This window comes from Oncorhynchus keta, chromosome 8, assembly GCF_023373465.1.
Source record: "Oncorhynchus keta strain PuntledgeMale-10-30-2019 chromosome 8, Oket_V2, whole genome shotgun sequence".
NCBI lineage: Eukaryota > Metazoa > Chordata > Actinopteri > Salmoniformes > Salmonidae > Oncorhynchus > Oncorhynchus keta.
The window spans coordinates 1,487,175-1,509,762 of NC_068428.1; the positions used below are offsets into that span (position 1 = coordinate 1,487,175).

Sequence of the window (22,588 nt, forward strand, 5' to 3'; positions counted from 1 at the left end):
CGCTTTCAAAATAGGGATTTTTTTGGCTAAGAGGTAAACCAGTAATTCTGCCTGTAGATTATGCATGTTTGAACTACACATTGACACATTCAGCCCGAAGCGGAAGTTAAAAAAAATACTTACTAGTTACCAAAGTTCTGGAGCATGTCTTTAAGTGATCGATCCAGTCAATCCAATCACATAACCACACCAGCAGATAATGCTTGTCATTTCTGAGGTAAGAAAGTAAGAAGTGAGAATCTACCCTTGATGTATAGATCTAATAATGATTTATGAATTGTAAGCGTGACTCCCTGGGCATAGATTACTGAGTTCTGCCGGCACACCCCCCTGAATTGACCAGTTTTTTTCCTATTAAACTAGCAGGGGGCTCTGTGCCAAGGATGACTGGCTGGCTATCAGCTTAGCTCTTATCCTGGGCCTTATTGACTCCAGCTTCTTAGCTTTATTTTTATCACAGCAACAAAACCCTTTGACTGCTACCTTCAAAACCATAATATTGCATTGATGTTTCAGGGGACTGGGGACTGGGGGCAGTGGGTTCGTTGGATTCTTCAGTTTATAAGCTGAGCACCCTTTCTGTGTAGTTTATAAGTGATTGGTTCTGTACACATTTATTGAACTTATTTACAAATATTATTTACATGTCTTGCAAAAGGTCATGCAAATGTGGTTTATGCCTGGGCTTGCCTTGAAAAAAAATTATAGTGGAAATTAGACATTCGTACATAGAAAATTATATCAGTTGTGATTATGCTTATTCTCAGATCTTCAAAAATCCTCATGGTTTATTATTAGAGCTGACATTATCCATGTTTGAACACAGGCCATAATCTATTTTAGATCTCTGTGATGGCTGATAGGCATCAGCAGCAGAATCAGCATGTGGTCCAGCTTGTTAGCCTGCTTTTTCTGACAATAGACAAAGCACATCTTGAATAATTGGTTGCCCGCCTCACTTTGATGTCCTGTCTCATCAGAAGCCACTGAAAACTAGAAAATACAGTATACAGTATATTGCTATCAGCAGTGAATGTTGAGTTGATCTGTTACTAAGTTTATTTCTGGTTGGTTGGTTTGTTGGTTGTATGAATGTGTAGGAAAGATACAGTACCAGTCAAAAGTTTAGACACACCTACTCATTCAAGGGTTTTTCTTTATTTGTACTATTTTCTACATTGTAGAGTAATAGTGAAGACATCAAAACTATGAAATAACACATATGGAATCACGTAGTAACCAAAAAAGTGTTAAACAAATCAAAATATATTTTATATTTGAGATTCTTCAAAGTAGCCACCCTTTGCCTTAATGACAGCTTTGCACACTCTTGGCATTCTCTCAACCAACTTCATGAGGAATACTTTTCCAACAATCTTGAAGGAGTTCCCACATATGCTGAGCACTTGTTGGCTGCTTTTCCTTCACTCTGCGGTCTAACTCATCCCAATCCATCTCAATTATTGGTCAAATAACCCTTACACAGCCTGGAGGTGTGTTTTGGGTCATTGTCCTGTTGAAAAACAAATTATAGTCCCACTAAGCGCAAACCAGATGGGATGGTGTATCACCGCACCCCGACACATCACAGCTCCTCCTCCATGCTTCACAGTGGGAACCACACATGTGGAGATAATCCGTTCACCTACTTTGCGTCTCACAAAGACACGGCGGTTGGAACCAAAAAGCTCAGATTTAGATTTATCAGACCAAAGGACGAATTTCCACCGGTCTAATGTCCATTGCTCGTGTTTCTTGTACCAAGCAAGTCTCTTCTTATTATTTATATTTTTTATTGAACCTTTATTTAACTTATTGTTGTCCTTTTAGTGGTGGTTTCTTTGCAGCAATTCGACCATGAAGGCCTGATTCACACAGTCTCCTCTGAACAGTTGATGTTGAGATGTGTCTATTACTTGAACTCTGTGAAACATTTATTTGGGCTGCAATCTGAGGTGCAGCTAACTCTAATGAACTTATCCTCTACAGCAGAGGTAACTCTGGGTCTTTCTTTCCTGTGCCGTCCTTATGAGAGCCAGTTACATCATAACGCTTGATGGTTTTGCAACTGCACTTGAAGAAACTTTCAAAGTTCTTGACATTTTCCAGATTGACTGACCTTTGTGTCTTTAAGTAATGATGGACTGTCGTTACTTTTTGCGTATTTGAGCTGTTCTTGCCATAATATGGACTTGGTCTTTTACCAAATAGGGATATCTTCTGTAGGCCACCCCAACCATATCACAACACAACTGGCTCAAACACATTAAGAAGGAATGAAATTCCTCACATTAACATTTAACAAGGCACACCTGTTAATTGAAATGCATTCCAGGTGCATACCCCATGAAGATGGTTGAGGGAATTCCAAGAGTGTGCAAAGCTGTCATCAAGGCAAAGGGTGGCTACTCAAACATAATGTATATTTTGATTTGTTTAAGACTTTTTTGATTACCACATGATTCCATATGTGTTATTTCATAGGTCTGATCTATTCACTATTCTAATAAAAGAAAGAAAGAAAGAAAAGCCTTTGAATGAGTAGGTGTGTCCAAACTTTTGACTGGTACTGTATGTTGTTTAGGTGTGTGTTTTTTAAGCAAAACTTAAGGTTTAAAGGACCCATAGTCGGGCACTTAAATCCCTAAACAAAGAAGAGGTCGTTTGAAGCAAATTATTGTATGCATAATGAAAATAATTTTGAGAAAGAATAGTAAAATTGAAAATAGGGGACATGCTGAGGTTATTATTGACAGCTGATGTAATTATTTAATCAGAAATATATTAAATTTAAGTGAAGAGTGACACAGTAATATTAAGAGTAAGGAACATGATGTGATGAAAGACTTCTCTCGTGGATTCAGTTTGAAGTCCTTGTGTCCTTTAGTCCCCCTGTACTAAATTATTAATGGCTCTGACTATGTTGCTATATTTAGAGGGCCAGGAAGTGGAAATGCCATTGCATCCTGTGATATGTTACTCCTGTTACTAATTAAGTGAATGTTGTGTCTACTGTATCTCACATCATCATCATGAAAGAGCATTAATTCCAGAAAAACTTGTTGACCTCGAAACAAACAAATGCACCATTCCATAGCCCAAAATGAGTTTAGATTTTAATGTTTGAATTGAGAACCATGAGCAAGAGGGAGAATGAATTATAGACCGTCTGAATTTACTTTGATACATGCAGCAACATTTTTAAATGTCCAGAAATGCATTTACGGGGGAGGAAAGGTCTGATTGTTTTCAACTTTTCCTGCTTGCAATAATTTGTGTGGTGTGATGGTTTTCCTTGCCATCTCCAAATTGCTCTCTAAGGCTTGAATACATATTGTTTATGTTCCTTAAGTTCACACCCCACTTATGAGTCATCTCCAATGGAGGCCTCTACTGTTGAGCTGTGTTGGGATTTTCAGTCACAAGATATCCCTTCTAAGCCTCTCACAAAATAACCAATTTAATCCAACATCACAAACAGATGTTCTCATTAAAGTTGCACAAAATGCACTATGATTTAAGTTGGGGTTTATTCTTAGGCCAAATGTCTGTTAGTGTACCTTGCTTACACATCTCCTCTATTTATAGGTCATGTAGAAGCTAGCATGAACTGATATGAACAGAGCATTGTGATTGGTCCAGAATTGTGGTGTTGTGCAACATCATTCTCAGAACACTAAGTCCATTTGTCTCAGACTGACTATGCTTGTGAATGTCGTTTTTTCAAACATTCTTTGAGATAGTTACATAATCTATTACTTACTACGATGAACATATCACTGGAGGACACCTCATTTGAGATGGGCTGGGCTACAAGGGAAGGTATTGGAAAGGTGGAGTGAGCATGCAAAAGGTGCATTTAATCCAGTACTGTATGGAGTTTGTTTTTGACAAACTGTTGAAAGGGGTCTGGAAGGGGTCCGGAATGCCATTGGTGTGTCGTTCTGTGGTCCAATTGGGGGGAAAAATAGATCCATATAAGCCTTCCCTGTAAGGGAAAAAAAGATCTATTATTCAGTCATCAACCTCCAGAGAGAAAGGACAGTGACATTACATTCCTTGTTCAGGTTTAGACTAGGTGGGAGTCATAGGGTGGTCTCCACGCAGGATCCGTTCATGTGCAGCGAATGGTTCAGGCAGCCCTCGTTGCGGTGCACAATGAGCACGGGGAAGTAGAGTGCGTCCTGGTAGTCCGGCGGGTTCTCCTCACTAGCTGGCTGGTCCGACGGTGTCAGGCAGCGCATGCTCTCTGTGGGGCACGACGTCTCGTTGAGGCTGCCGCTGCTCCGCCACAAGCAGCTGCGCCGCGAGCCGTACAGCCGCGACAATGACAAACGGCTGGCGCTGAAGGGGATATGTGGGCTAGTCCCATTGCAGATGCTCAGAGCACTGCGTGAGAAGATGGATGAGCTGCTGATGGTGCAGTGGCAGCGCTCGCAGTTCTGTCGGTAGCTGCCATAGCTGCCGCACACAGAGTAGGTGTTGGCATTGCTGCCGCCACCTGAGGAAAGCTGAGCAAGGTCCATGAGCACAGCCTCGGAATAGCTGGGCACCAGCTGCTGGTTGGAGCGGATGTGCCACTCCAGCTCGGTGCTTTCGATGGTGTTGACCCTAGGGATGTGGTGGCAGTATGGTCGCTCCTCGGATGGTGTGACAGGGACACAGTCGAAGCCAAACAGCTTCTCCACATGATAGTGGAGGTTGGCTGTGCGGTACTCGGTCAGCACACGCAGCGGCCAGGAGAAGGTGAAGGCAGCAGCTGCCCAGAACACATAGTTGGACAAGTACCAGGGCAGGTGGTCCAGGTCTGAATAGGCAATCATGTACTCCTTAAAGTCTACATTCTTCAGGTGCATGCCCTCGCGGGCCTCCATGTAGTCGTCCAGGCCCTCGTTCTCGGTGAAGAAGCGGGCCCGCTGGGTGAGGTAGGAGTTCTCCGACTCCACATTGGCAAAGCTAAAGCACTTGGTGAACCTCAGCTTGGTGACAGGGAAGCTGTCCAGGCCCTGCAGCTGCTTGGAGATGTCGTTCACGCCACAGTTGCCATAGTTAAACTCCGCCTCGGCCACGTGCGTGTTGACACGCTGGTGATACACTTGCGTGGTGGTGTAGGCGTCGCCGTTACGGTAGCGCGTCACTTGCCGCGTGCGCCGCACATAATGGTAACTGATGGCCTTCCACCAGATGCAGGGTGTGGCCTGCTGCATGCACCCGATGCGCTCGCCCACACTCTCCACGTCCACCTTGTACAGCAGTGCGTTGTGGGTGCGGCTGTGCCAGCACTCCACCAGTTGGACCACGTATAGCATGACCATGAAGGCCACAGGAATGTAGATGTATCCATTGGAGCAGGGGCTTTCGTGGTACATCATTGACTTGACCTTGTAGGCACTGTCGAAGGAAAGCCGTGTCACCTTGGTCACGTGGCACCAGGTCATGGCCCCCACGCAGCCGTACATGAGTAGGGACAGGAGCAGGCATTTCCAGTGGCTATCCCTGCACAGGGACTTACTGAGGGACTGCTTCAGGGGCCGCTGCTGCACAGGGGGAAATGGAGAAAGAAAATAGCAATGAGTCTGGGAAAACATACCTGTAAGCATTGTTGTGTTAACCATTATACATACAGTGAGAAAATACATATAAAATGCACAATGAGAATGATGAATTGATGGATATTTGAAGCAATAGCTATCTTTTAAATAACTCTATAGACACAGTAAACTTGAAAGAATTTGAGGCAAAAGCAACTACTCTTTGCAACACATTAAATATTCAGCTTTCTAAGTGCTTTGACATACTGTATCTTATGTATGAGCAAAGAGCTGCGTGCTCATGTCTTTGCTTGTTATGATCAAACAGTTGAGACTTTATCTGAACTTTCACACGATCAACCTCCCCACGAGAATCTTTTTGATTCCATTTCTTTTTCAAATTTATACTATTCAATTTTTCATATTTTTTCTAACACCAGATACAAACATACACATGCGAACATTGATTTACAGACGCACACAAACAACGACTACATCTCATCAGCCCGGATCCGAATGCTCACACTCCCTTCCCTAGTGCCTGCATTATTGTTTGCCACATGGCCTTAAATTGTACAGATTTGTTTTTCTCGGTCGACTATGTATACATTTTTTCAAGATGAGTGATGAGAAGAGAATCAGCCCATTGGGTATCTCACTATACCCCCATATGCCATGTCTTGAAATATGCAGACAGACAGATTAAAAGTGCATTTACATTGTAATACTTCTGACAGACAACTTTATAGCTCTGCCCATTACTTTTGGACTTCATAGCATTCCTAGAAAGCATGGATTATTGAGTCATTTTTAGTTTTACACTTAAGATATGACTCTGCTGAGGTATATCCATCAGTGCTGTAGAATTTTTTATTTTGTCTCTTGTATAATAAATTAATTCTATACAATAGTTTATACTGGATTAAGTTTACATTTTCGTTTACTGTCATTTCATTAGTTATGCTCCAACATTCCCTCCATCTTGTGCCAACATCAGTTATTTTTAAGTCTTGGTTCCAATAGTTTATATTTTTTCTAATTAATTGGATAGGTTGGATACTGTATGCTCTCTGCAAGATTTTGTATGTCTTACCTATCATGTAAGGGGTAGCCTAGTGGTTAGAGTAGGTGGACTAGCAACCGGAAGGTTGCAAATTCAAAACTCCCGAGCTGGTAAGTTTGTCGTTCTGCCCCTGAACAGGCAGTTAAAAAAAAAATATTATATATATATATATGCCATTTAGCAGACGCTTTTATCCAGTTAACCCACTGTTCCTACGCCGTCATTGAAAATAAGAATTTGTTCTTAAAGGTAAAAAAAATATATAAAAAAATGTGAACATCTCTTTCCCTCAAGGTTGCTCTGATGTCCAAAAGATTTCAAATAAAACATGTTGTGATATGTCACTTTTAAGTTGCATCAATTTGAAAATATCTACATTGGTCAGACCAAAATAGATTTTGAATTATATAATGGAAATAAATGTATTTCCTGTTACCAAGTCATTTGCGGTATCTATGCCTTTAGTTTTCCATGTGGACCAATTTATTGGTTAATTCTGAAAAGCTATTCAAGGATTGTTCCGTAGGGTTGCGTTTTTAGGGAGTGATATTTGTTCTTGTAGAATAAGTGTATTTTTCTTCCATATTGTTATAGCGTTCTTAACTATGAAGTTGTTAACGTTCTTAGCTTTATCCTTTGAAAATAAAAAGATTCTGGGGATGAGCATGAGCATCTTCAATATGTACCGATTGTTCCCCTTTAGTGCATTTAACTATATGGCACAAGTAAAAGCCTTGGGTAGTGAGTTGATACAATTCCAAGTCTGGAAGCTTAAGTGGGGTAAAAAGCTTCGGTGGGGTAATTGGTATTACCAAAAATAAATACATTCCATTACATTCTGAAGAGGCTTATACTAGCTGTAAGATTTATAGGAAGATTGTACCATTTAATTAAATCTGCTTTCATATGTGAGAGCCATTTTGGAACATGTGAACTTTCATGTCCCTTAATTACAAACTTGTATGCTATCTGGAAATATGAAAAAAAAAATGGTTAAATTACGAGTTAGTTTAGCTACGGAAAAAGTGAGGAACCTTCCCGCTAGCCATGATTGGCTGAGATAATGGGGGGCTGGACATGCCGAGAGATGAGTTCGGATTGGTCTGCCAGGTTGCACGTGTCTGTCTATAACATGAGCTGGTTAGTATATGTAGGTAATCCTTTCTAACGCTGCTTTTTTTAAAAGGTATCACGTAGTAGAACTGCAAAACTGTTGCTCTCCACTTTCTGGAGGACTGAGATTTGAAATCAGTGGAATGCCGGATGGAATTAGAGAATGATAGCTAAGGAGATGGAGAAAATTCTGGCATTTGATTGCAAATATGCAGAGGAAGTGAAAAAGAGAACACACAGAAGGCTGTTGTTCTGTTTCCGGATTACTTCAAATTTAGGTCAACCATGGCATCCGTGACAGAGAGGCAGAAGCGTCCAGAAGCGTCTTAGCTACATTTTCAGATATTACACGTTTCTAATTTTGTCAAAAATAATTACTTTCTCATTGTTCCCAACTGTAGTGTATGATATACAATTTTCTAGCTCTGAGTCTCTACTTTTATCCAATGTAAAAATAAAAAACAATTTCAAATGTTGCTACATAAGACCGAATTGAGCCGGTCGGTCACATTGTTAAGTAAGTTATATATTTGTTTGTTGTCAGCTGATATTTTTTTGTGGTCCACTTAAAGGATTGCTGTGGAGTGAGTTATTCTATTTATTTTCCCTATGACTATTATATTGATTTTTCCAGATTAATTTTATATCCTGATATTTTTGAGTATTCTGAAAATATACCAAGGGGACATTTAGTTTTCAATATTGGTCAGGTATATCAGGAGTTCATCTGCAAATATGTTTAGTTCATATTCATGTTTACCAACACTGATACCTGATATGTTTGGGTCCTGTCTAATTCTTTCTGCAAGAGGTTCAAGTGCCAGTGCAAACAAGAGGGGGGAGAGGGGACATCCCTGTCTTGTGCCACTTTCTAAAGCAATTTCATCAGAAAATGTATTTTTGTGTATATTTTTGCTTTAGGACATTTTCTATAATATCTGTATTAAATATATTATTTCAGCAGGAAAATTGAAAGGTTCCAAAGTTTTGAATAGAAAAGGCCATTCAAGACCGCCAAAAGTATTTTTGGCATCAACATCCATTATTCAAGGTCCATTAGTCTAAAAGGCTTTGGACAGTCTATTGCTTGTAAGATTTGTGACCGACTGCCATGATCCGGTCTTATGTTGCAAAATTTGAAATGGTTATTTTTACATTGGATAAAAGCAGAGACTCAAGAGCTACAATATGGTATATCATACACTGCATTTGAGGAACAATGGGAAAGTAATTCTGCTTTGAAAGTTGATCAACTTGTAACCTCACTTTTGAGAAAATGGCCTTTGAATGTTTTGCTACTACTACTGGAGAGCTCTTCTTTGTCTAAACCCATTTAGCATCGTTCACACCCTCTTAACTTGTTATGGCTGCAATCTCGTTAATGGGATAATTGTCATCATCAACCGCTGAATTGCACAGCGCTACGTTCAATGAATATGACTAAAAATATTTATATTCATGAAATCACAAGTGCAATACAGGAAAATACAGCTTAGCCTTTTGTTAACTTGAAACTACACATCCCGGATCCGGGAGAATTGTCATCAACTACACTAATTAGCATAGTGCAACGGTCAAAAAATATTAGTAGAAAATATTCATATTCATGAAATCACAAGTGAAATATAGTGAAACACAGCTTATCCTTTTGTTAATCACCCTGTCATCTCAGATTTTGAAATTATGCTTTACAGCCAAAGCAAGACAAGCGTTTGTGTAAGTTTATCGATAGCCTAGCATAGCATTATGTCCAGCTAGCAGCAGGAAGCTTGGTCACGAAAATCAGAAAAGCAATCAAATTAACCATTTACCTTTGATGATCTTCGGATGTTTTCACTGACGAGACTCCCAGTTAGACAGCAAATATTCCTTTTGTTCCATAAAGATTATTTTTCTACCCAAAATTCCTCTGTTTGCTTGTCACGTTATGTTCAGAAATCCACCGGAAATAGCGGCCACGACAATGGCGAGAAAAAATAATCAAATTATATCCATAATATCGACAGACACATGGCAAACATTTTTATAATCAAACCTCAAGGTGTATTTCAAATATCTATTCGATAATATATCAACCGGGACAATTGGCTTTTCAGTAGGAGCGAGAGGAAAAATTACTACCTCTGTCTTTTACGCAAGAATCACTCTGAGAGCCCTCAGCTGGCCACTTACGCAATGTAGTCGTTTACACTACGCGTGAAACTACGTCACAATGCTGTAGACACCTTAGGGAATACGTAGAAAAAGGAATCTGGTTGATATCCCTTTCAGTGGCCAATAGGGGTGCATAGGAAGACAACGGTTTCAAAACATGAGTCACTTCCTGATTGGATTTTTCTTAGGCTTTCGCCTGCAATATCAGTTCTGTTATACTCGGGGCGACAGGGTAGCCTAGTGGTTAGAGCGTTGGACTAGTAACCGGAAGGTTGCAAGTTCAAACACCCGAGCTGACAAGGTACAAATCTGTCGTTCTACCCCTGAACAGGCAGTTAACCCACTGTTCCTAGGCTGTCATTGAAAACAAGAATTTGTTAACTGACTTGCCTAGTTAAATAAAGGTAAAATAAAAATACTCACAGACAATATTTTGACAGTGTTTTCTATCCTAAGCTGTCAATTATATGCATATTCTAGCATCTGGTCCTGAGAAATAGGTGGTTTACTTTGGGAACGTTATTTTTCCAAAAATGAAAATAGTGCCCCCTAGTTTCAAGAGGTTAAGTTAAGTCTGTCGTGTCAGATTTTGAAAATATGCTTTACAGCGAACGCTATCCAAGCGTTTGTGTAAGTTTATCGATCGCTCGACAAAACATGAAGTACACTTAGCATCAAGTAGCTTGTTCACGAAAATCAGAAAAGCAATCAAATTAATCGTTTACCTTTGATGATCTTCGGATGTTTTCACTCACGAGACTCCTAGTTACACAATAAATGTTCCTTTTGTTCGATAAAGATTATTTTTATATCCAAAATACCTGTTTGTTTGGCGCGTTATGTTCAGAAATCCACAGGAAAGAGCGGTCACGACAAAAGAGACAAATTCCAAATAGTTTCCGTAATGTCCACAGAAACATGTCAAATGTTTTTTATAATCAATCCTCAGGTTGTTTTTAAAATATATAATCGATAATATATCAACCGCAAATGTCTTTATCAGTAGGAGAGGGAAAGCAATGGCTGTCCAAACTCTGTTGCGTGAGCAAAACTCATGCGACCACTTGACGCGATGTTATCGTTCTGGCTAATTTTTCAAAATAAAAGCCTGAAACTATGTCTGAAGACTGTTGACACATTGAGGAAGCGATAGGGAAAGGAATCTGGGTGATATCCCTTTAAATGGAGCAAAGGGAGGCTATAGAGCATGGAGTTTTCAAAATAGAGGCCACTTCCTGGTTTGATATTCCTCAGGGTTTCGCCTGCAATATCAGTTCTGTTATACTCACAGACAATATTTTGACAGTTTTGGAAACTGTAGAGTGTTTTCTATTCAATACTAATAATAATATGCATATATGAGCAACTGAGACTGAGGAGCTGGCCATTTACAATGGGCACCTTTTCATCCAAGCTACTGAATACTGCCCCTGCAGCCATAAGAAGTTAAGCTTTAGCTCCACCAATCTCCTTAACCTCTTGAGACTAGGGGGCAGTATTTTGATGTTTGGATGAATAATTCTCAGGCCCAGAAGCTAGAATATGCATATAATTGGCAGATTAGGATAGAAAACACTCTAAAGTTTCCAAAACTGTCAAAATATTGTCTGTGAGTATAACAGAACTGATATTGCAGGTGAAAACCGGAGGAAAATCCAACCAGGAAGTGCTGTTATTGTGAAACCTCTCTGTTCCATTGCATGCCTATCCTCCATTTGAAGGGATATAAACCATATTCATTTCCCTATGGCATCCACATGGTGTCGAGAACAGTCTTTATACATAGTTTTAGGCTTTTATTCTGAAAAGATTAGCGAGAATGATCACATCGCGTCAGTGATAGCTGGGTGTCCCCAGATTTGTGCATATGCGAGCAGCCTGGAGCAGATCTTTTCTCTCTCTCTCTCCTATTGAAAAGGCTACCATCCGGTTGAAATATTATCGATTATTTATTATAAAAACAACCTGAGGATTGATTATAAAAAACGTTTGACATGTTTCTACGAACTTTACGGATACTATTTGGAATTTTCGTCTGCCCGTCGTGACCTGCACGAGCCTGTGGATTACTCAACAAAACGCGCCAACCAAATGGAGGTTTTGGATATAAAAATAATCTTTATCGAACAAAATGAACATTTATTGTGTAACTGGGAGTCTCGTGAGTGCAAACATAAGTTGAAGCTTACTGGTGTAAAGGAAGATTTGTGAGACTCAAATCGTGTGCATGAAATAGCTTGATATTCAGTCGGGGACTAATAACGGTATGAATGAGGTCGGTGACCAAGCGAGTGTGGTACATTAGGTATTACAGTTGGAGCTGGTACCGGGGAGAATGTTTAAAAAGTTGCGGACTTGCAAATGAGACGTTTGCACAGAGTTATATCATTGAATATCGAGGGGGTGTGCATGACTGTTGGAAAAAGTGTTCAACTCTTTTAACGTAAAATTCTGTGTGTAGATTCATATCATGAGGTTTGAACTATACTAATATTGTAGAATTACATAATCAACATCTGAACATACTTACGTTGCACATTAATTGAGCCACTGAGTAATAGATAAGATGTACGGGAGACGGGGCGAAGGGTGTGGTCGATGTAAGATGGGAGTGGTGTTCTAACCAAGTGCTGAGAAATAAGGTAGATTAATTTTTTTTCTTTGAATTAATTTACACAAGTACTTCCCGGTTATTGATTTTGGTTTGATTGATCAGATAACACCATTGAAATTAAACAGGAGGTTAAGGTATACTAACATTAGAATCTGTTTTCATTATGGGGAACAATGGAAGGTACGCAGAGTGGATTGCAGGCTGATTTTTATGTCTGTTACAGATATGAAGGCTTCAGGCATGAAGTCTTTGCTTGATACTCCAGTTGGAGATGCTGATACTGAATCATGCTTTCAGGGGAGGATGGGACTGACTGAGGATGAACCATGGTATGCTGTGGGTGAGGTAGTAGAATAAATATTACACCACCACGGTTCCTTGTTTTACATTTTTGTTTTATGATAAGTTTTCTTTCCAGTATGTTTGTTCTCCCTGTTGTGAAGGTTTGGAGTCCCTGGGTGGCATGGTGCCCACCTGGTGCAGGATAGGAGTAGCTGAGAGGACCAGATGGTTTATAATAATGCTTTGCTCTGCTTTACTCTGTTTTCCATGACCAAAGTTTTATCCTACATCTTACATGTCAATAAACAATAAAGTATTATCCTGTTTTTGTCAAAAGGGGGAGACAAAAGCATATATCACTTGATTTTTATTTTTTCTTGGTTGATTTTTCTCTTCTGTTTTTCTGTAATAAATAAATAAAAATAATAATAATTATGTTTTATTAATAATAAACTTTTTGTTATTTTCATGAAATGCTATTAACATTGCTATGTTGGGACCGCTGAAATAAAGGATAATGAGTGACAACCTAGCAGGTGTCAAAAGGGGGACTTAAATTTGACACCATTTTCTTTTATTCTGTTTTTAAATGAGCTGTTCTCTTCTGACATGAGGGTTTTAAGTTCCCAGGTGGCTGGTAGCCAATCTAGTACATAGTGGGATCGAATGGAGGACATGAAGGTATTTTAAACTTTGTAACTGTTATACGATTCACTGCTGAACTTTTGTTCACACCCTTGTTGGATCCTGTATTTTACATTATAGCCATTAGATATATATGATTAAATATTATCTGATTTTGGTTGTGTTAGGTGTCTGCATTTGTGCACTGGAGCATCAATTATGAGATTAAACAACTGCTTGCTACTTGCCTGTTTGTGTGTGACAAGAACTGAGTAACATGGTGTGACCTGCATGTTGCAAAACGGTAGATAACAGCCCAGCAGATGCTTTGTCTTTGTGTTTGTATGTAACAATATTGAGCACATGGTGTGACTTGCTGTATCTTACAAAGTTGTGATAGGGAGGGGTGGTCATCACGAGGTTTAACTGAGATGGAACAACACAATAGCAGGAACTGAGCAACTGTTCTAACTAGGCTGCGATACCAGAACAGTAAGGATCTATACATCGACGGTGGGAGGACTCCAAGAGGCGGGGACCCGCCTGAGCGCCTGCAATAAGCTGAGCAAGTTTAAACCACGCCCACTCTCTACTGTGATAGGCCAACAGACGGGTTGGAACTGTCTATCACAGTATAAAGAATACTGTTTACATACATCTTGTCAGTTCTCTGTTCTGCCCTGCGTGGTATTACAGTGAGTGTTTCCTGATGCAAACCTATTCAGAATGACAGTAAAAACAAGAGGGCCTGATTGTAACAATTAGAAATAATAATAGTTTGTGAAATTCCCCTAAATGTTAAAATTGTTGTGTAAATTAACATTAAAAGGGCTTTCATAATCCCTTGCCTTGGAAGACCATGACAGGAATAGCATATAGCCTGTCATATGTCCTCAGACAGGTGGCTGTCAATCTTTTTGATACGCACCAGAAAGGGACCATTTCATGGGGACATGACCATTTCATCGCTTCTCGGCCTTTTGGCTAAGATCAAGTGTAGTGTCCTTGACAGTGCTGCACCTGCTCAGAGAAGCGATCGCAGGCCGGAGGTCGCCCGGGAGTTGTGCTATTTATTTTTGTTTAAAATCATTATTGTTGTATTGTTTCACCATTGTTTTTGTCCTGGGTTAGTTGGTGGTTCTGGTGGTGGACTACAGGTGCACCAGCACCTGTAGGGTGAGTTTAAAGGCCCTCTGGTCCTTTTTCTTTCTTATTTGATTTAAATTTCAGTTTTCCCCTTGTTTCTCCCGTTTTGTACCTCTCCTCCCCTTTGTATCCTACCCTCCTCCCCTTTGTATCCTACCCTCCCCCCGTTCAATTATTCCTACTGTTTTGAGTTTTGTGTTGCCTGCTGGCCGGAGGGGCTTTCTGGCTTGTCGGAACGCTAGCCTCCTGGCCCTTTAGGCGTGGCAGGCATCGCATTGTTGCGTGTTTGTCTGACTGTATTTTCCTTGTTCCCATCCACCTTGTACTTGTTAGTTCACCCCCTAAAATTTCCTTTTGTCTCTGTTTCTTGGTTTGTGTTGCCAACTGGGGGACTTTTGCTGGCCGGCTTGCTAGCTGGTTGGCTTGGCCTGGTCTGCTGGCGAGGTTCGCTAGCTGGTTAGCTTGGCCTGGTCTGCTGGCGAGGCTCACCAGCTGGTTGGCTTGACCTGGTCTGCTGGTAAGGCTAGCTAGCTCTCTCGGCACTCATGTTTGGCAGGTGTTGTGCTGGTCGGTGTTCCTTTTTGTTTTCCCCTGGCTGTTTTACCCCCCTTCTCCCTCTCCCTTTCCCCCTCCCCTCCCCTCTCACTGGTGTTGGGCTGTAGTAAAGGGAGTGGGCCTCCATCATGTCAGCAGCAAAGGCTGGCATGAGGAGGCACCATGCAGTGCGCCTCCTTCTAAAGGGGAAGGGAGGAAAAATAATGGAGTTATCCCGATTGGATTTCTCCAGAAAATTCCTCCAGAAAGAGCTCGGCTTTCATCCCGCGCAGGTAAACTGCATCTTAACCCTCCCCTATAGGAAGGGCTTCGATGTCAATTTTGCCAACGCCAGCTTCCTGAGGGAGTCCTGGGGGAAACTCCAGAACGCCCTGAACACCCAGGGGTCCCTCACAGCAATGTTTGAGGTGACCAAGCTGACGGATAATAGCATTAAAACCGTTATTGTCCGTATGTACAATGAAACCGTACAGCTGGAGGACGTTGCAGTATGGCTGGACAGGTACTGCAACGTGAAGGGTCCCCTGATCCAGGTTAAAGACCTTGATGGGATCTGGACAGGGGCCTGGAGGGTCACTGTCCAGCAAAGGGAGGACCCTGGGGGCTATGGTGGGTTGAAAGCCATCCCATCCACCATAGTCCTCGGAGAGAACAGGGACCATGTTCACTACCAGGACCAGCCTAAGCTGTGCCGTAAGTGTGGTGAACATGGCCACCTTGCAGACGCCTGTCAGAAGGTCGTCTGCATGAAGTGCCGGGAGGTGGGCCACCGCTACGAGGAGTGCACGAACGGAAGGTCGTGCAACCTCTGTGGCGAGCGGTCCCACCTCATCCGCGACTGCCCCTCCTCCTGGGCCAACAGGGCCTAGGCTGGAAGGAGGGAGTGGGCGGCTGCGGACCGGGCTTTCGAGCGCCAGAGGGCTGGAACGGCAGTTGCCGAGGTGGTAGTGGAGGAGCCGGTGGTGGTGGAGGAGGAGGCAGTAGTGGAGCCGGTAGTGGTGGTGGAGGAGACAGTTGTGGAGCCGGTGGTGGTGGCTGTAGTGGAGGGCGCGGAAGGTGTAGTGGTGGAAGAAGCAGGAGGAGAGGACAAAACCCTCCCCACCCCAATCCCCCTGCCCCAAACTAATATGACCCCTGAAGGAGAAAGTGCCGAGAAAGACGGCTCCGGAGAGATGTTCAGCGAAAGCTCCCCAAGTGGGTCAGATATTATAGGGTCGGTGTCGGAAAGCACCATGGAGACTGTGTCAGAAGGTACGGGAGAGGAGGGGGAGATTCTGAAGGAACAACTCCCCCTACGTAAAAGAAATGCTGAAGAGCTCTCTGACCCCGAACAGGGTGAGGAGAAAAAGGGAAAGATGGAGTGGGAGAGCTCCCAGGGGGAGGAAGAACCCAGAACCTTCTCCTCCAACTCCCCCAATCAAGTCTCCTTTTTAAGCCCTATTATAACCTCCTCTCCCTTCCAAACCCCCTTACCCCGGAGGGAGAGAGAGAAAGTCCCTGAGAACTAACCCCCTTTTAACTGTTCAATGCTTTTTCTTTTAGCACTGTTTTCACTCACCCCTTTTATGGTTTTTAAAATCACCAATATAAATGTGAGGAGTTTAAGAACAGCAACAAGAGCACAGTCGGTTTTATCCTTTTTAGAAAGGTTTCACTCTAATGTGTTTTTACTACAGGAGTGTGGTCTACCCTTTTTATCCTCTTACAGGAAATGGGAGGATAAGTGGCAGCACAGGCCCTCCATTTGGAGTGGTTCCAATTTTAACAAGAACGACGGTGTTGCCATTTTAATCAAGACCCCACAGGTGGTGGTGAAGGGGAGCACGGTGGTGGTAGGCGGGCGTGCTCTTTTAGCCAATTGTACTTTTATGGGGAGGGATTTTAATGTGTATGGTTTTAATGATAAACATGACCGGTGCACACTTTTAGAAGACCTGCAGTCCCACATGCTAGGGAGGGATCCTCTAGTGGTGGGTGGGGATTTTAATTGTGTTTTAAGTAGAGCAGACAGGAGAGGGGCAGGAGGGGATTTTAAGGTAGACAGGTCAAGTGTTTTATTGCAAGGGCTGTGCAGGGATTTTAAACTGACTGACTGTTTTAAAACCCTGCATCCAAGAGAGGAGGGCTTCACCTGGACCAGTGGTGATGGCACCAGAGCCTCTCGCATTGATTATACACCAAGTCACTTGGCTCTGTCATAACCTCACATGGTCTCTCCTATCATTGCTATGCAGACGACACACAATTAATCTTCTCCTTTCCCCCTTCTGATGACCAGGTGGCGAATCGCATCTCTGCATGTCTGGCAGACATATCAGTGTGGATGACGGATCACCACCTCAAGCTGAACCTCGGCAAGACGGAGCTGCTCTTCCTCCCGGGGAAGGACTGCCCGTTCCATGATCTCGCCATCACGGTTGACAACTCCATTGTGTCCTCCTCCCAGAGCGCTAAGAACCTTGGCGTGATCCTGGACAACACCCTGTCGTTCTCAACTAACATCAAGGCGGTGGCCCGTTCCTGTAGGTTCATGCTCTACAACATCCGCAGAGTACGACCCTGCCTCACACAGGAAGCGGCGCAGGTCCTAATCCAGGCACTTGTCATCTCCCGTCTGGATTACTGCAACTCGCTGTTGGCTGGGCTCCCTGCCTGTGCCATTAAACCTCTACAACTCATCCAGAACGCCGCAGCCCGTCTGGTGTTCAACCTTCCCAAGTTCTCTCACGTCACCCCGCTCCTCCGCTCTCTCCACTGGCTTCCAGTTGAAGCTCGCATCCGCTACAAGACCATGGTGCTTGCCTACGGAGCTGTGAGGGGAACGGCACCTCAGTACCTCCAGGCTCTGATCAGGCCCTACATCCAAACAAGGGCACTGTGTTCATCCACCTCTGGCCTGCTCGCCTCCCTACCACTGAGGAAGTACAGTTCCCGCTCAGCCCAGTCAAAACTGTTCGCTGCTCTGGCTCCCCAATGGTGGAACAAACTCCCTCACGACGCCAGGACAGCGGAGTCAATCACCACCTTCCGGAGACACCTGAAACCCCACCTCTTTAAGGAATACCTAGGATAGGATAAAGTAATCCTTCTCACCCCCCTTAAAAGATTTAGATGCACTATTGTAAAGTGGCTGTTCCACTGGATGTCATAAGGTGAATGCACCAATTTGTAAGTCGCTCTGGATAAGAGCGTCTGCTAAATGACTTAAATGTAAATGTAAAATTATCTGTTTACCCGGGACTGTCCCCCAACTGATGCTAGAATAACCCCTGCTTTCTTCTCAGATCACGTAATGCTGACGTGCACCCTTTCACTAACTTCGGGTGTGACTGTGGGAAGAGGGCCCTGGAAATTGAACTGCTCCCTTTTAGAAGATGATAGAGTAGTTAGCCAGTACAGAGAGCAGTTCAGCCAGTGGCAGACGCTACAGGACTTCTTTGACACACGAGCACAGTGGTGGGAAATGGTGAAGGGAAGGACGAGGACCTTCTTTAGAGAGATAGGAAAGGAAAAAAGCAAAGAAAAAGATAGACGCATGGTGGGACTGCAAAAGCGACTGGAAAGGTATTTAACCTATGCCAACAGGGCCTTGATTTTAACCATGAAATTAAAGAAGTAAAAAAGGAAATGGCATTTTTAGCAGAACAGAGAAGCAAGGGGGTTATTTTAAGAAGCAAGGAAAGGGAATTAGAAGAGGGGGAGAAGTGCACAAGGTACTTTTTAAAGAAAATAGTTAGTAAGGGTAGGTTAATGACTCGTTTAAAAAATAAAGATGGGGTTTTAAAAACAGATATAGAAGGAATAAAAGAAGTAGTTGAGGATTTTTATGGGGAACTGTTTGGGGTAAAATATGTGTGTGAAGAAACAATGGGGGACCTTTTAACATACATCGACAAGACCCTACCCAATACAGACAACCTAACAAAAGACCTGACGAGGACCGAAATCGAACAAGGACTGAAACATTTTAAGAGGGGTAAATCACCGGGGGAGGACAGCCTCCCTTTGGAGTTTTATTTGACCTTTTGGGATGTTTTAGCCGACGAACTTCTGACTGTTTTTACTGATTTTGAACATCTTGACAGACTACCTGACAGTTTTAGAGTGGGGATTGTGACTCTTTTATATAAGAAAAACGACAGGACGGACCTGAAGAACTGGAGACCGATAACCCTTTTAAACTTTGATTGTAAACTTTTTACCAAGCTTTTAACACTCAGAATGTCTTCTGTTTTAGGGGAGGTGATCCACCCGGACCAAACCTGTGCCGTGCCCGGAAGGAAGATCACGGACAGCCTGATACTGATCCGAGATGCCATCTGTTATGCGAGAGACAGAAACATGCGGCTTGTAGTCCTAAATTTAGATTTTGAAAAAGCCTTTGACCGGGTCTCGCACCAGTACCTCTTTAAGGTACTGCAAAAAATGGGTTTCCCGGACAGGTTCTTAGCTTGGGTGGGACTGCTGTACGGGGACATCACCAGCAAAATCCTTGTAAATGGCATCTGTCAAAAGCAGTGGGAGTACACTGCGGCGTCCGCCAGGGCTGTCTGTTATCTCCTCTTCTGTTCGTGGCCTGTATTGAACCACTGGCACTGGTCTTGAGAAGGGACCAAGGGATCAGTGGGGTGGGTATCCCGGGGAGTGGGGGGATGACCGCCAAGTGCGTCTTTTACATGGATGACGTCAACATTTTATGTACCGACCTTTTATCCGTCGACAGGACTCTGGACAGGACTGACTGGTACGGACGAACCTCTGAGGCGAGACTGAACAGAGACAAGATAGAGGCCCAATTCTTCGGACCGTGGGCAGACCCAGACTTGACCAGACTACCTCTGACAGTTAAACTAACGGACATAAGGGTACTGGGGGTATAGTTTGACCGGGGGGGAGGAGGGAGCGGTAACTGGAGTGGAATCCTGGGGACTGTAAGACAGAGACTGGGTTTTTGGGGACTACGACAGCTGACTTTTGAGGGTCAAGGTTTTAATCATTAAAGCTGTGATTTTATCTGTGCTTTTATTAATCAGTTCTGTTTTTATCCCCCCTCGAAGGAGTATTTTAGACCTGGAGCGAATGCTTTTTTACTTCCTGTGGGGAGGCAAGTGGGAGAGGCTGAGGAGGGAGGTGGTCAAGAGGCCTAGGTCCAAGGGGGGGAAAGGCTTGCCTGACTCTTGCCACCTCCCCGGTCAACAACAAGACTCAGGCCCTCGCACGGTTCTGGCTGGGACCTTACCTCAGGACTCTGAGGCTGATCCCAGTCGACCTGCGAGCCCCAGTCTCTTTCCTACTACCCCCGCCCTACGTCCAGCTCCAGAAGTTTTTAAGACATTTTAAACTGGAAAAAGAAACAGTCACGGTCTTAACAAAACACCGCTCTTTTCTCTCTCTTGTGCAGGATCGGGAACCAGTATGTCCAGTGCGCGGGCTCGCTATAGGTGAGCCCACAACGGTTTGGCGCAACATGGCCCATCCTGCTCTCCTGAATCGGCATCGGGACCTGTCCTGGATGGTCGCCCACGAGATCCTCCCGGTCAGGGCCGTTATGCACTCACAGGGCATGGCGAGGACTTCCGCGTGCCCCCGACCAGGCTGCTCTGGGAGTGCAGAGCCGCCAGCGACCTGTGGAAGGAAGCAGGCCCCCTGATTACCTCGTGTCTGCCAGCAGGGGAGGACCTAACATACAGCTCGTGCTGTATGGGGTGGGCCGAAGGCCCATTCCATCGAAGACCTTCACCAAGCTCTGGCCCACCCTCACGTGCCTGAAGGAAGCACTGTGGTCCTCCCGTAACCTGCTGGTAGCGATAAACGTAGAGACCACCCCCCAGGCAGTGGCCATGGTAGCCACGGAAGCCCTGGGGTGGTACGAAAGGAAGGAGGCCTCGACCCCAGGCGAAGGGTCCCCCACAACACCCTAGGTCCCGGCGGCCACGGCCTGACAGCGCTGCGGCGCCTAGGGCGATGCGCCTAGGGGAGGGATCTCCTCTGGGCCCCGAAGGACGGGACGATGATCCATTCAGAAGAGCAGGATGAGGTGAGCTTGATAAAGACTCACCCCGCTCCTGTACAAGGGACTGAAGACAGCTTTTTAACAAAGTGGCTTTTTAACATGTTTTTCATGTCTTAAAAATGTTTTACCTTTGTTAGATCATTAGTACACATTTTACATGGCTTTTACAAATTTTATGTTTTTACAAAGAAAGTACTTTTATTCATGGTTGTTTTCATTGGTTTTAACAACATGTAATTTTTTACAAATTTAAATGTAACGTTCAAATGCTGTGTTTTATGCTTTGTTGCCGTTCTTATGTGTATAAATGATGTAAAAAAAATGTATGAGCTGTTTTTAAAGGAATTGTGCCAATAAAACTTTTCCAAAAGAAAAAAAAAAACCATTTCAGTGACTGGAAGGGAGAGAAAAACAAGCACACACTCACGTAGTTTACCTACGCTCACGCGCAAACACATGCGCACACAAACTTGCAGTCAAACTACACCACATATTTAATAATATGGTCAAAACCATATACGATTTACAGTGATAAACGGTAGCCTAAGAAACGTATTCAAAACAAGATTGGTGCAGATGTGCTGATGCAGCGCATAATGCGTTCATTTTAAGTGGGTAATTGAACCGATATCTCAGAATCGGAATAGGGCTCAGGTTACGTGGGATTTAGCTATGCAATGATTCATTTGCCAAATGCACGATTCGTTGAGCAGCTCTCGTACAGCCGCAAGCTAAACAAAGCGTTTCTCTTCTCTCACCTCCTCGCGGGCGCTCTCTTCTGTGTCCTCCTCTGGAACGGTAGTGGTGCTGCTCTCACTGGCCGTTGCAGCCGATGCTGGGGACATGTTGACAATAGCAAAAACACAGGGGCATGGATCACCTTAGTAAAACCGAGGTCCAAATCACAGTGCAACGTAAACTAGCCAGCAAGCCTACCCCAGGCTACATAATCCAACCAATATAGCGGGAGGAACCCCTACGACATGCTCCCATTGTAAAAGCAGCATCTTCTCCCCCACAGCATGAGGTGACACTGCATGGCTACAGCAGCCTATATCCAAAGCGAAATGTATTGGGTTCATATGTCCACTGTAGAAAAAATGGGCTCCTTTGCGCCTTGATGCAGGTGCTTCCGAAATACTCTTGCAAGTGATTAAGGCACTGTTTCCCAACAAGGGGTACTAGGACAAAAAAACACTACTAGGCTGTAGGAAAAAGGCAAGTAGGCTTGTCTGTAGACTAGGCTACATGTGCTTCTCCCTGAGATGGCACAGGCAGAATGAATTTTTAATTTGAACTTTATTTAACCAGGCAAGTCAGTTAAGAACACATTCTTATTTTCAATGATGGCCTGGGAACAGTGGGTTAACTGCCTGTTCAGGGGCAGAAAGACAGATTTGTACCTTGTCAGCTCAGGGGTTTGAACTCGCAACCTCCCGGTTACTAGTCCAACACTCTAACCACTAGGCTTTAGCCTATGTGTGGTGATCGCA

General features: G+C 43.5%; 1 protein-coding gene and 1 pseudogene across 1 annotated transcript; one reads left to right on the forward strand and one right to left on the reverse strand.

Moving 5' to 3' along the window:
* Positions 1-3,115: 3,115 nt before the first annotated feature.
* Positions 3,116-22,275, reverse strand: LOC118386661 (transmembrane protein 151B-like). Its single transcript, XM_035774382.1, has 2 exons — positions 21,854-22,275; positions 3,116-5,537 (listed from the first exon to the last, which is right to left on the reverse strand). Exons 1-2 carry the CDS (start codon positions 21,938-21,940, stop codon positions 4,086-4,088), a joined length of 1,539 nt encoding a protein of 512 aa, XP_035630275.1. The 5' UTR covers positions 21,941-22,275; the 3' UTR covers positions 3,116-4,085.
* On the forward strand, positions 14,346-14,554 carry LOC118387232 (uncharacterized; annotated as a pseudogene).
* Positions 22,276-22,588: the final 313 nt, after the last annotated feature.